General features: G+C 48.2%; 1 protein-coding gene across 8 annotated transcripts in view; it reads right to left on the bottom strand.

Moving 5' to 3' along the window:
- Snx29 (sorting nexin 29) overlaps positions 1-14,642 on the bottom strand; it is a 436,235-nt gene that overhangs the window by 386,478 nt on the left and 35,115 nt on the right. For all 8 annotated transcript variants that reach the window (XM_006522666.3, XM_006522668.4, XM_006522669.4 and 5 more), the window contains one exon: positions 4,817-4,941. In XM_006522666.3, the coding sequence (XP_006522729.1) occupies positions 4,817-4,941 (125 nt within the window). The remainder of the gene's footprint in view (positions 1-4,816; positions 4,942-14,642) is intronic.

Here is a 14,642-nt window from a genome sequence, read left to right as displayed (position 1 = left end):
AGTTCCTATCCTTGCATTTTATCACATGCTCTCTCTGAATCTGTTGAGGTTGAAGACTGACTGTATTAGGCCACACCAGCACACCCAGCAAACCCAGCTGGGTAATGACGAAAGTTCTTTTTATGTATCATTGGATTTGATTTTAATATTTTACATCTATTATTGTGGAATAAATTGCTTTCAATTGATTTTCTTTCCTTTGGGGAGGAGGGGAAACAGGGTCACCTCATGAAATCCTAGCTGTCCTGAACTCACTCTATAGACTGGCCTTGAACTCACAGAGATCCACCTCCTCTGACTCCCCAGTGCTCAGATTAAAAGATGTAGAACCCCAAAGTCTGGTTCAGGAGCTCCTGCTGACAGAAGCTGAGCCTCAGTCTCCAGCTCAGGCACATGAGCCCCACGACTCATCACTTTACCTCCAACACACACAAACACACACACACACACACACACACACAGCTCCAGGAGGACTGCCATTAACCCAGGGTCAAAGTGGCCCAGTGCATCCCTTAGTAAAGCAAATGAATAGACTAAAGCACTGACCATCATGGAGGCAGATCAGCTCCTGGTACCCCACAGCCCAGCAGAACCTCACAAAGCAATGCTGAAAACCCACACAAATACGGCCATGATGTTTCCTCCAAAATGAGGAAACACAAAGGTCTGTGTGAGAAACTAGGGACACTCTTGGCAAGGCTGGGGGGATGACACAGAAACTAGGGACACTCTTGACAAGACTGGGGAATGACACAAGTAATAGGAATATGAGTGGCTTAAGAACAGTGAGACTGCATGCAGCGTTTTATGCGTTTGTGTATTTACCTTACAGTCAACACTTCACCAGAGCTGAGGTTATAAACATACACCGTGAGGGTGGGAAATTGGCTCAGTAAGAAGAGTGTTTGCTGTTCAAGCATGAGAACCTGAGTTCAAATGCCAAACACCCTCAGGAAACGTCATTTGTGGGCTGAAACACCTACTTTAACATGAAAAGATGGACCAGTAAGTAAAGGTACCTGCTACCAAGCCTGAGTTAAGTCCCTGAGCCTGCACAGAAGGAGAGAACCAACTACCACAATTGTCTTCTAACCTGTATATTCAAGCCATTGCATGCATCATACACACACACACACACACACACACACACACACACACACACACACAAAGAAAGGAAAGCAGCTAGCCAAGTGTTACAGTCCCAGAACTGGCAGACAGCAGCAGGAGTATCCCCATGATCACTAGCCAGCCAGTTTAGTCAACTGGTGAGCACCAGATGTAATGAGACCCCATCTCAAAAACAGGAAAACTAATAACACAGAAAGCAATAGAAGAAACATCTGATGTTATCTACCTCTGTCCTCCACACATGCATGGACAGGAACACACACAAAATGCTTTAGCATCCTCACTCAGCCCTCAGAACAGGTCACAGTAGAAATCTGGAAGGGGGGGGGTCCCCAAAAACTTCAAGTGCTCAACTCTGCTTCCTTTCGTCTGGACCACGACCTGAAAAGGGCAGCAGTCAGACTAGCCTGTGGGACAGCCAGCCTGTGGGACAGCCAGCCTGTGGGACAGCCAGCCTGTGGGACAGCCAGCCTGTGGGACAGCCAGCCTGTGGGGTTAGTAGCTCCCACCTCCTGATCCTGACAATGAGGACAGCAGACAACAGACAACACTATCGCAAGTTTCAGGGCAGCAGGGAAGGGGGACCGTGATAGGAATGAGGGGAAACACCTTTATCCAACCTGCAGAAGCCAGTGTGCTCAGCTCCAACCACAGCCACAGAGCAAGTGTGGGCCCAGGAACAGCGGGCTGAAATTTAAAGTAGAAATCCCTATTTCAACATGAAACTCCACAATTTTTAATTTTTCGAAACTTAAAAATAAGGCAGGAGTGGTGGCATACAACTTTACTCTCAGCACTTGGGAGGCAGAGGCAGGTGAGTTCAAGGCCAGCCCGGTTTACAGCAAGAGTTCCAGGAAAGCCAGGGCTCTATTACACAGAGACACACTGTCTCGGAAAAAAACAAACAAACAAACAGTAAATAAAAAATATGATACATACATACATGCATACATATGTAAATGAGTTACTAAGCTCAGCCATCCATGCGCTCAACCCCAGAAGGCCAAATGCAAGCCACATCCTTGGCAGGCAGCCACATTCCCTCCCAATGAGATCTTTATATTCAGTCATTGCGCTGAGGTGGAGCTTCCCTCTCATCAGAGGGAAATGAGTTTGTTTATGATGCTGGGGATTGAACATATGAACTCACGCATGTTGGGCAAGCACCCTATCACTGAGCTAGCACCCAGCTGGGGCAGACCACGCTTCTCATCTGTAAACAGAACTGATACGGCAGCCTCGTGGGCTAACTGAAACCTGTGCCATTATTCCTAATACAAGGACAGTATAGACTACTCAGAAGACTATTGAAATGCAGGATGCCTGAACCTGGGCCTGGAATTTTTTCACAAACCCGACCACCCTTCTGTGAGGAGGCACGGCCTGCAACTGCCTCATCTTACAATGAGGAAACAAGAGGCAGGGAGGAGATGTCCCCACTGTGCCCATCTGACAAGTCAGAGAAAGATGTCAACCCTGACAATCTTAAGCCACAGGTCACAACCCCTGTGCTACATCTTGGAGGGCAGGGACTCATATCTATCTGATAAAAGGGCCTCTCCCATGGCTCCCCAACCAACCACAAGAAGCCACTGACCTGATCTCAGCTGATAAACCACCAGCCCTCCTCCCTTGGGAGGCTCTTAATCACTTCCTGAAGGAAAGAGGTCTTAATCAGCCAAGGCAGGTCTAGCAGCCAGTGAATGGTTAATTAAAACAGCCAACAGAGATGACAATGAGGCCTTGGCAGCCACCCCAGGGCTAAGCCAGTCTGCTCTGTCCCCAGCTTCTCGTGGGCACAGCTGTGCATCCAAATCAGCATAAAACAACAGAGTCTGTACCCCCACCTTCCCAGGTACAGAAGGAAAACTCATGCTAAGCATGAGTGGGGAGCGGGGAGGGCACCCAGAACGCTACAAAGGCATCGGGGCTTTCCTGGATATCAGAGTCAAAGACCAAGAAGCAAAAACAATCTAGTGTGTGAGGACCAGAAAGAGCTATCTCCCTGTGTGGCCGAGGTCAGAACTTGAGGAGGAGGTGAGGGAAACAGTGAAAGCTCAGGGTGCTGGGGGAGGAAGGGTCACTCATGTGAGCAATGCAAGCCAGCCTTGCACAGGACCTGTCAGCACCTCCTGCCGACCATCCTCAGAGACCATGCTTGCCCTGTGTGCTGCACTAGGGTTGGACACTGCCACAAGGTCAGAATAGCCCCAGCTCCAGCTTGCCTCTGTGGCCAGCAGCTGACCTCACCCACTGGTCACCCCGTAGATTAAAGTAACTATCTAACAAGTCGAAATGGAAACAGAAAAAAAGGAGGCTCAGCAAATATAGGGACGCTAGGGAAATCTTAGCAAGCAGGCCGAACACTGATTCCCCCTTGAGAAGACATAGGATGGATGCATCCCAGGAGAGCTACCAGCACTGCCACCGGCAGAAGCTGACTGACAGACACGGGGCCTCTGTGCCAGAATCTTAGGATTAGACTTCTCCTTACCTGTCTTGTCTCAGTTTGGTTTGGTTTTTGAGACAGGATCTAATGGAGCTCAGGCTGGCCTCAAATCCTTATCCTCACGCCTCCAACTCCCTAGTGCTAGGATTAGAGGCCTATACCACCATGCCTGGCTCCTTTGCTGGCTTTTAAAGGAAACCTGAGAGCACTAAAGGAAATTCAGTGTGAAATTCAGCTCTGAAAGGGACTCCCAAAACCCAGTCTCTTGAGGTACAGAACATTCATTTCTGAAAATGAGCTACTCATTAGGCAAACAGGAATCAAAGGTTTGCTGAAGAGCTGAGAGAAAGGAAGGCAGGCCTAGAACTAGGTGTGGTGGCACACATCTGTTACCAACACAGACAAGGCTGGGGCAAGAGGACTGCAAGCCCAAGGCCAAAGGCTGAAAGTCCAGCAGACAGCCCCACTGGTCTCTAGTGAGACCGTATGTCATGAAGGCTCTACCTTCTGGTGTAAGGGAGGGCTAATGGGAGCAAGACATGCTTTCCTCAGCAGCAATGTGTGCATCAGCATGGGGACGAGGAGGTGTCAGGAACTGGAGATGACACCCACAAGGAGGGTCTCGAAACACCGCCTTTGAAATGCAAAGGATGAAGAGGTGCCAGGTCATCTCTGTATAACACAATTCATTCCCAAGTTCATGGCCAGAACAGAACCCTTACCTGCCAGCTTCCTTGCCAACACAGTGGAGGCAGCAAAGACCTATGCTACTTCTGGGAAGAGGAAAGAGTTACATTACATCTAAGACCATCCAAGGGTCAGGGTCCCACTGAGCACCAAGTGTTCCCTATCTTCAGGAACAGTGTTTTACAACACTGAAATGAATGACAGCAGAACTCTGAGCTTTGAGACCTGCAGGGTTTCTGGTGTTGCTGAAGACATTTAATTATGCAATGCCATACTATCCCCTGCATCAAATTAAAACAGATTATTAATTTCCCAATAATTGCTACCCCACACTGGTAGTATAAGCACCATGGCTGTTGACCACCAAACCCAGAGGAGCTGGTGACACATGGCTCTGAGGATCATGTGCTCAGATTGGCTTCATTTAAGTTAAGTTGCAGACAGCAGTGATTTAGCTCCAGAGATTTCTGGGCACAGCACATGCCCAGGCCCACACATGAACCTGCTATGGAGAGACTAAACTAGCCGCAAGTCAGAAGTGGTATCGAGTACCTGTTTCGGTCTTGCTGGTGAAGCCTGCTGCCTGTTTGATGGCTGCAGCCGTGAGTGCTAATCCTCGGCTCCTCTTCATGCCATGCTGAAGGACGGCTTCAAACTGGGCACACAGACAGGTCACCCTGAGGAGAAGCAGGGACTCATCAATCCACCTGGGAGGGAGTGGCAGCACAGTGGGCTCCAGAGCTGCAGGTGAACCGCCAGTGTGACTCAGGCGACACCTTGATGTGCAGACCCCGGGAGCTCTGAAAGCCCCACCCCCATTTATGTATGAATCACATAAGTCAGGGATACCCTCAGCACCAGCGCTGAGGAACCACAGAAAGGACACCAACCAGGAGGTGATGCAAAGCCAATTGAAAAACAAATCAGTCCTGTGGGAAAGGGCTGATGTTAACTACATCCAGGCCACAAGTCTCAACTCTTAATCCCCAGCCCATAGTTTACAATGCACAAAGCAAGATGACATCCTCACAGGAGCAATCTACCAGCGTGCCCAACTGCAAACTCTAATTTCATGGCCTGGTACTTACTGCCATGTGAATTCTTACTTTTGTTCCTTATTGTACTAAACGAGATTATATCATAAATGCCTATCTAGAGTTAACAACATTTTCAGTTAAATTACAGTTGCTGTACATTTAACTGAATTTCTCAATAAGCAAAGAAATGGGAGCTTCAGAACATGCCCATGAAGAGATGAGGTCAGAGCAACCACATTCTCAGGTTCTCCCTAAGTTCCTGGGCCTCTGCCCAGGCCTTCTGAGCTGTTCCACTCTGAGCAGTCACTGTGTAGCTCCTAGGTACCAAGCCTTGTTCTGAGCTCTGGTAATACAAAGGTGGGAGAAAAGGTGGGACACTATGGTGCACACCTTTAGTCCCAGCACTGAGAAGGCAGAGGCAGGTGGATCTCTGTGAGTTCAAGGCCAACCTGGTCTACATAGCAAACTTCAGGCCAGACAAGGTTACTTTGTGAGACCTGCCTCAAAAGGGAAGGAAGGAAGGAAGGAAGGAAGGAAGGAAGGAAGGAAGGAAGGAAGGAAGGAAGGAAGGAAGGAAAAAAGGAAGGAAGGGAAGGAAGGAAGGAAGGAAGGAAGGAAGGAAGGAAGGAAAGAGAGAGAGAAGAAACAAACACAAAGGATAGAAGAGACAGAGAAGGCCCCATCCTAGAGCCTCTGCACTGCTCTGAGGGAGGAAAGTAAGGACAGAGACCACACAAAACACCCCAGTTCCTCAGAACTAGAAAGAAACTAAACCAGGGTGGCATAGGAAGTGGAAATGGGTAACTCCAGGCCAACATTCTGTGACTAGATGGTAGTAGCTTTGGAGTTATGACATCACGATGACAAAAGGCAGCAAATTAGCCAGAGGGGCCCAGTGCAAAGGCCATTAAACCACGTAACAATTAGCTCCACCCATCACTATGCCTGCCCCAGTCCTACTCAAGGGTGATCACTTTGTGGATGTTGATCATCTTCACAACTACTTCAGTAACTCCCCCAACAACACTATGAGACCTGGTGAGGAGGATTCTATTATCTCCAAACCTAACTCTTGGTCTCCTAGCTTGTCTCTCCTGGACCTCCTGCAGCAGGCAGGGTCTGGTACCCACTATCTGCTCCACCCCCTCCCCCTTGTACTTCTCTGATTACAAAGCACAGGTTTCAGGATCCACCCGCAATGAGACATCCCTCTTTGTGGGGCAGAAGTACTCCTAAACATTAGCCATGTAGCTGCCATCCTCTACTCAAACAGGCACGCAAGGATTTGAGGGCTTTCTGAAAGCTGAGGCGGACACAGAATTATATGAAATCCACAGAAACCAAAATTGGAGTCAGACCAGGGCTCAATCTTAGGAAAAACAACTCTAGAGTGTGTTATTAACTGAAGCCTCCAGCTTCGAGTGAATCTGGGGAAACTCAACCATCCGTTTAACAACCCCTGGCACTTTGCTTGCCTCCAAAGCATAGGTCAGCAACTGCCTGGCCAGCTCCAGATAAAACCAGGCCCCCGAGTGGAATGGAATGCAGGCAAGCCACAACCCTAGGTTTGTAGGGTTCTGTGGCACCAGAAGCCCTGCCTCCCCAACACACACAGGTCACAGCTAAGCTAACACAGCAGAAAAACCCAGGTGAGCGCTGTTCTGTAATTACTTACCATGACACCAAGTCAGAGGCCATTCCATGTCAACAGGCCCCGCGGGCCTCTCTGTTTGACCTAGCTAGGTCTACTTATTATCTAACATTTCACATGGGCGCACACAGAGAAGCTCCCTATATAACCACGTCAGGGAAGGTTTTGATTGCTCCCTGCCATTTTGTAAGGTGTTAATTCATACAACAGGAAATAAGCACCTGCTTTCCTCCATGTTACATTTTCTTAGCTGAGTCTGTATTTCCCAGATTCTCTCTGCTAAATGTTCTTTAACTTCACTGTGGAAGGCTGACTGCCTCAATGAAATTATCACACACAATTTACTTTCAAGTTAATGAGTTGGGACATGTTCTTAATGAGTGAGGTTTTTAATAACAATAGATGTTTTAGTTTAAAAAAAAAAATCATCCAATAATATCACCCAGGCTTCTGTGCTTACAGCTGTTCATGGGATGAAGAGCTAAAACGCAGTGTATCTTTACAATGGAGCACTACTTAGCATGCACAAAGTTGAGTTCAATCCACCACATAAAACCAGGCATGGTGATATACACCATGGCACACACCCAGGTAGTGGTGGTGGAAGTGAATATGGTGATGGTGATGACTGTCGTGGAGGGGGAGGGGAGTGTGGAGAAGAAGGTGGAGGAGGTGGAGGAGGTGGAGGTGGTGGAGGTGGTAGAGGTGGTGGTGGAGGAGGAGGTAGAGGAGGAAGTGGAGAAGGAGGTGGCAGAGGTGGAGGAGGAGGAGGAGAAGGTGGTGGAGGAGTGGGTAGAGGTAGAGGAGGTGAAGGTGAAAGTGGAGGAGGAGGTGGAAGTGATGGAGGTAGTAGAGGTGGAGTGGTAGAGGTGGCAGAGGAGGTGGCAGAGGTGGAGGTAGAGGAGGTGGAGGAGGAGGTAGAGGAGGTGGAGGAGGTGGAGGAGGAGGTGGAGGAGGTAGTACTAGGAATCAAGTTTAAGGCCTCAAGCATACTAGGTAGGAGCCCTAGCCCACATCCCATACCCACACTGGGACCTTTTTGAAAAAAATAAATGCAACCTCAAAACTGAACAAGATTGTCCTCATTTGTATCCCCAATGCAATGTGTTGGATGGATCATTAACATTGATCAATAGCACCCATAAAAATCAACCAATGAACAGCACGGCACAGAGGCAAGATGGCGTCAATCAACCACCCTTGCTGTAGCCCTGTCACGAACATGATGACCATTTGAAATGGACCACATCCTACATGTATGAATTACATGAAGTTTTTAAAAAGCAAATATACAAATACATACAAATAGAGAATAACATGTTTCAGGCCAGCAAGAAGGCTCAATGGGAAACGCACCTGCATCCAAGCCAGAAGGCTTGACTTCAATCCCTAGGGTTCAAGTGAAGAAGAGACTAGACTCTGCAAAGCTGTCTGCTCATCTCCATGCATGTGCTGTAGTATGCACATGCCACACACAAGATAAATACGCAATACAATGCTTAGAAAACACAAATGAAATTACCACAATCAAAGACATCAAAAGGTATTTTACTTCATTTTATTTATTTTAGTGTGCATACATACCCACAATGCCACAGCACATATGTGGAGATCAGAAACAATTTGTGGAATTTGTTTCCCAAGGGTCCCAAGGATCAAACCCAGGTTAGGAGACATGGTAGCAAGTGTCTTTACCTGCTGAGCCACCTCAATAGCCTAAGAGTAACTACTTTAAGTACAGAGAAAAGGGATATATTAGCTAGCTGTATGTCAACTTGACACAAGATAGAGTATCTTGGGAGAGGAACTCTCAATTGAGAAAATATACCTGTGTGCCAAGAAGCAGAAAACAACAACAAATGCATGTATGTACTCATGTATGTATGTATGCATGTATGTATGTGTGCAAGTGTGTGCTTGTATATGTATATTTGTATATATGTATATGTTTGTGTATTTCAGCTTAGATCTCATAGTGTGTCATGAAAGGAAGTCAGGACAAGAACTTAAGGCAGGAGCCAGAGAGGTGCGGTGGAGATGGTAGATAGCAATGTTTACTGGTTTGCTCTCCACGGCTTGCTCTGCTTGCTTTTATATGTAACCCGGGACCACCTGCCCAGGGGTGGCAGTGCCCACAGGGGGTGGCCCTCCTACATCAGTCATTAATCAAGAAGATGCCACACAGATCTGCCTCTGATGGAGGCATTTTCTTAATTGAGGTTCCCTCTTCCCAGATAACCCTACCTTATGTCAAACTGACAGAAAGTCATCTGCTGCAGCCCCCTTACCCAGGACAGTAGAGACACAGACAACACATACGTCTGTATGTCCATCCACTTTATCCTTTCCTTATAGTTCCTTCATATTGTATGTTACCTCTTCCCAGGAATAACCCAGAGTCCCTGCACCCACCCACCCATTTGCACACTAATACCACAGTCACTTCTACAACCTCTAATTATTATTGTAGGTCACTATGATTGTCACCACAATTTATATGACCAGATTCAGTGTCCTGAGGACAACTGCCCTGCCATGCAGTGTGTCTCCAGTGAGTACAATGTCCTCCAACAAAGCCCTCAACACCAAGAGTGATGAAGAGTCCTCTGGCCTCTCATTGGCACTGAAGTGCATCCTTGGTGTAAAATAAAAATGCAGGTTGGACATGGTGGCACGCCTTCAATCCCAGCATTCAGGAGGTAGAGGGAGGTAGATCTCGGTGAGTTTAAGGTCAGCCTGATCTACACAATCAAAGTGTCAAATCCATTAAGTTCTTACTAGGTCTGAGCAGCAAATGCCACTATAGCTACGGATCACCAAGTCTTCAGAAGTGAGAGAATCATTGTCCTCTCATTTGTCTGTTACAGGAGAGACTAACACAGTCCATATTACACAGCGGGCTGTCAGTGACTTGTGCCATGGTGGGCCTGACACTGGAGCCCATGTTGCATGCTAGCTGCCTCTCACCTCCACCAGCAGGACAGTAGGAGAGTGGGGAATGAGGCTTCCATGCTACTCACGGCACTTCTCAGGAACCATCCCTTACACCCTAAATAAATGTTTATCTATAGTTAGATATGAAAATGTGCTCAGATTTTTTAAATATCCAAGAGTTCTACATCTGCTAAAAATAATCTTTTTTCTAGGAAGGAATCACCTCATAGCCGAGCACAGTAATACATGGTTGTATTGCTAGCACAGAGAGAAGGCGCTATGAGGCCACTTGTTCAACACTAGCCTGGGCTGAGGATGTAACTCAGGACACCTACATAACATGTCTAAGACACTGGATTACAGCCCCAGTATCGTATGTACAAAATAATTTTTTTATAATTTTGTTAATAAGACAAAAGCACGCAGGCCTAGCGGCTCACCATTGTGGTAGAATGCCTGCATAGCAAGCATGGCATACTTGGTTCCATCATCAATATAAAGTAAAAGTAAAAATAAAAAGCCACCGGGAGTGGTGGTACATGCCTTTAATCCCAGCACTTGGGAGGCAGAAGCAGGCAGATTTCTGAGTTCGAGGCCAGCCTGGTCTACAGAGTGAGTTCCAGGACAGCCAGGGCTACACAGAGAAACCCTGTCTCGAAAAAAAAAAAAAAAAAAGCCTATGTGGGGGAGACATCAGATCCAACTAACCAAGCCCAGGAGACATGCCCAGGCTAATAAGAAGACAGCTTCCAGTTACCACCTTCAACTAAAAAGAGGCTGGTAGGCAACAGGTGACACATTAAAGAGTCACGTGATAAACACAGTCATATAAAATGGGGAAATGTTCTTCAAAACCTTCTGAGGCCTAGGATGTGGCTAATAATGTGTATGCCCAACATTCATGTAAGCCCCTGGTTCAATTTCTGGTACTATGTAAGCCACACCTGTGATCTCAGCACTCAACTGGCAGAGGCTTGAGGTTCAAGGTCACCCTCATCTACACAGGGAGCTCAAGGCCAGCCTGGGCTACAAGAGACCCTACCAAGGAAGGCAGGAAGGCAGGAAGGCAGGAAGGCAGGAAGGCAGGAAGGCAGGAAGGCAGGAAGGCAGGAAGGCAGGAAGGCAGGAAGGCAGGAAGGCAGGAAGGCAGGAAGGCAGGAAGGCAGGAAGGCAGGAAGGCAGGAAGGCAGGAAGGCAGGAAGGCAGGAAGGCAGGAAGGCAGGAAGGCAGGAAGGCAGGAAGGCAGGAAGGCAGGAAGGCAGGAAGGCAGGAAGGCAGGAAGGCAGGAAGGCAGGAAGGCAGGAAGGCAGGAAGGCAGGAAGGCAGGAAGGCAGGAAGGCAGGAAGGCGGAAGGCAGGAAGGCAGGAAGGCAGGAAGGCAGGAAGGCAGGAGGAAGCAGGAAGGCAGGAAGGCAGGAAGGCAGGAAGGCAGGAAGGCAGGAAGGCAGGAAGGCAGGAAGGCAGGAAGGCAGGAAGGCAGGAAGGCAGGAAGGCAGGAAGGCAGGAAGGCAGGAAGGCAGGAAGGCAGGAAGGCAGGAAGGCAGGAAGGCAGGAAGGCAGGCAGGCAGGCAGGCAGGCAGGAAGGAAGGAAGGAAGGAAGGAAGGAAGGAGAGAGATCCATTGATAGATAGATAGATCTAAGCCATCTGTTTCCTAAATGTCCAGGGAATGTACGTAACGTTTCCACACAGGTTAAGATCATTACAAGGGCCTTGAGAAAAGATGGCTCAGCAATGAAAAAGGATCTGCTCTGGCAGAGGACCCTGGTTTGATTCCCAAGTACCCACAAGGCAGTTCACAACTGTCCATAAAAACAAAAAACAAAAAACAGAGAAGAACAACATCTGCTTTGTTTTTCTGCCTCCTGCAAAGTAGCCTCCCTCAGCCCTGAAGCAGGCTGATCCAGACTTTGACCTTGCTGCCACTGAGAAGGAAATTACCTAGAGTGGAGCCTTCTGACCTAGATGGCTCTTTTGTTCTGCCACCTGCCACTGCTCTCTCCAAGACACTGCTACCTGCTGAGAAGCACCTGATACATTCCGGGGGAGCATCCTATTCTGCACATCACCTACAGGCTGGCTCCAGACACCAAGAATGGACTTGCGGAGAATGGGCCTCCCCCTTTTATAAGTAGACTCTTTTAGTAAACTGGAGAGCCTCGAACAGAATCATGTCTTGGCTCCATTAACCTCACGCCCTCTAAGTCTCTTTCAGCCCCAGCCTGCCTCCCTGGTGTACCCGGTCCTTGTAAGCCGCAGGCCAGCATACAACACTGCAAGATGTTTTTTGTTTTGTTTTGTTTTGTTTCAGCTATTTTTAATTCCTCAACAGGTAAAGAGAACATCACACATTCACAATAGCCCTCCTTTCCCCGGAATGTCTGGATAGGAGAGAGTTCCTCGCCTAACCTCAATACACCCTCAGCTCAACACCTGAGCCAGCTCACAGCACAAGTGACGAGGGCCCAGCAAGTGTGAGGACACCGCAGGTGTAGAAGGGCAAACACACTTGCTAAGGAACAAAGCTGACTCCCCGCAGGCCCATGGAAAGGAAGGGCTGCACGCCGCTGACTCCCAGCCTCACGTGACTATTGTATTCTCTCTATCCCCACAGACAGGGAAACAGGCAAGTCGGGAACAGCCCAAACCTAGAGCGTGGTGTGGCCTGGGCAATGCTGGGCTCAAGCTCCGCAGTCCCAACCCTGTGCTCTCCAGCGCCCTGCACTCCTCATCTCTAACTGAAGGGAAACTTCCCCATTGTGCTCTGCTGTCCATGGAGGACAGCCATGCATCCAGCCTCTGAGCTCCCACTCCAAGAGAAGGCAAACGAGTCCGAAGTCACGGAACAAACCTGTTCTGAGGGAAAACAAGTGGCAGTGACAGGCAGGGTTGAGAAGCAATGGCTGCCGCTCTCTTCTAGGACAGGACCTGTCTAAAGGGAAAGGCAAGCCTCAGCTACACTTCTGAATGCTGTTCCATCCTGCACAGGAGAACCTCTGGATCTTGCTGTGGCAACCTCACAAGACCAAACTCTCAAATAGCACTACTCTCTCCCTCCCTCTGTCTGTCCCCACCACACATGCAGGTCCACTGATAAACACTGTGCATCGAGTCAACCCCCAAACTCATAGCAGGTCCAGTGCCAAAGGAATTCATTCCCTCCCAGCACCTTAGCAACTTCTGTCTGTCGTACCTGAGGACTCACTGGCACTTCTCTCGTCTCTCTTCTTCAGCTTGACTTACTGCTGCTGTGACTAGCACCATGTGACAGATTACAGACTATTCCTCAACGTAAATATGATTTAAAGACACATTCTGACTCTGCCAGGGTCAGACAAGTGACACCTGCACTGCTTAAAGACTGAGCTGTAAGAAACATAGTAATGGGAAATCCTCTGAACAGCTACCATTGTGTAGGTCAGAAATGAGCAAATATTTGCCATTTCATTTCGTTCCACTTCATACCAAGCCAAGCCTGAACCTGGGGAGGACCTGAAAGGAATTTAATATCATGACATTTAGCATTGAACACTTGCAGAAACGCAAACCTCTCAGTTGGGGAGCACAGACAAGGAAGGAGGGGAAGATGTGTGGGTACAGCGGAGCCACACTGGGGACCAGGCCTGGCTCCACTCTCCACTCCACTTCCCAAATCTCCATACCAGTCTTGGTCATGATGAAGCTTTCGCGTCTGTGATAAAGAAACCATCCCTCTTTCCTGCTACAGCTTACGGCAGTGGTTCTCAACCTTTATGCTGCAAGCCTTCAATACAGTTCCTCCTGTTGTGGTGACCCCTACCATAAAGTTATTTTCATTGTTACTTCACAACTGTAATTTTGCTACTATTATGAATGTAACATAATACCTGTTTTCCAATGGTCTTAGGTGACCCCTATGAAAGGGTCATTGGGCCCTACCCCCATCTTTGCCTCCCCCACCCACCCATACCTCTGCCTCCACCCTTACCTCCACCCACAACAAAGACATCTTGACCTACAGGTTAAGAACCACTGGCCTAATGTGAAACTAATAATTTTGCCACCATCACTGTCAGACTGCATAATACCATCAAATGGACTGTCATCCCAACACATAGGCAAAGCCAACAAGTATGTTTGTTCCCATTATAAATGCCCCTTCTCAGTAGAGAAGCCAACAGGGTCCTAGAGCTCCCTCAGCCAGATCCTCCTGCCAGCACCCAGCAGAGAGCAGAGATTCCTGAGTGAACAGCTGGCATTTTCTCTGGCATCCAGGCCATCCCTACTTGGGAGGTATTCCTGGTGTGCCAGCCTCTGGATTCGAAAATTACCGGCCTCCTTTCGGTCCTGGCATCTAATTCTCATTAGTCAAAACATTCCCTAGGTCACATTACTAGTCAATCCTGAAAATCTCTGGCAAGCACACCACTATACCACTGTCTGTTCATCTTCTGTTGCTATAACAAAATACTTGAGACTGGGTAACTTATAAAGAAAAAGGGTTTATTTTGTTTTAAGGTTCTAGAACAAGGTAAGGATCTCCTGCTTCAACTCAAGGAGGAGAGCAAGAAAGGCAGGGAGGTATATGCAACATACAGAAAGGACTGAAACCCACAGCAAACTCACTCCTCAGCTGAGGGCAGCTTCACCCACACAGCCTAACCACCTCCCCACACATTCCCACTGAGGAATTCACCAATACATGAACTCTGAGGGAACAAACTCACACCATAGCAACTGTCCTGACAAAGATTCCAAATGATGCCACCCAACCCAGCT

This window comes from Mus musculus, chromosome 16 (assembly GCF_000001635.26).
Source record: "Mus musculus strain C57BL/6J chromosome 16, GRCm38.p6 C57BL/6J".
NCBI classification, from domain to species: domain Eukaryota; kingdom Metazoa; phylum Chordata; class Mammalia; order Rodentia; family Muridae; genus Mus; species Mus musculus.
Note: the sequence above shows the minus strand (reverse complement) of the source record. Positions and strands in the feature narration are given on the sequence as shown.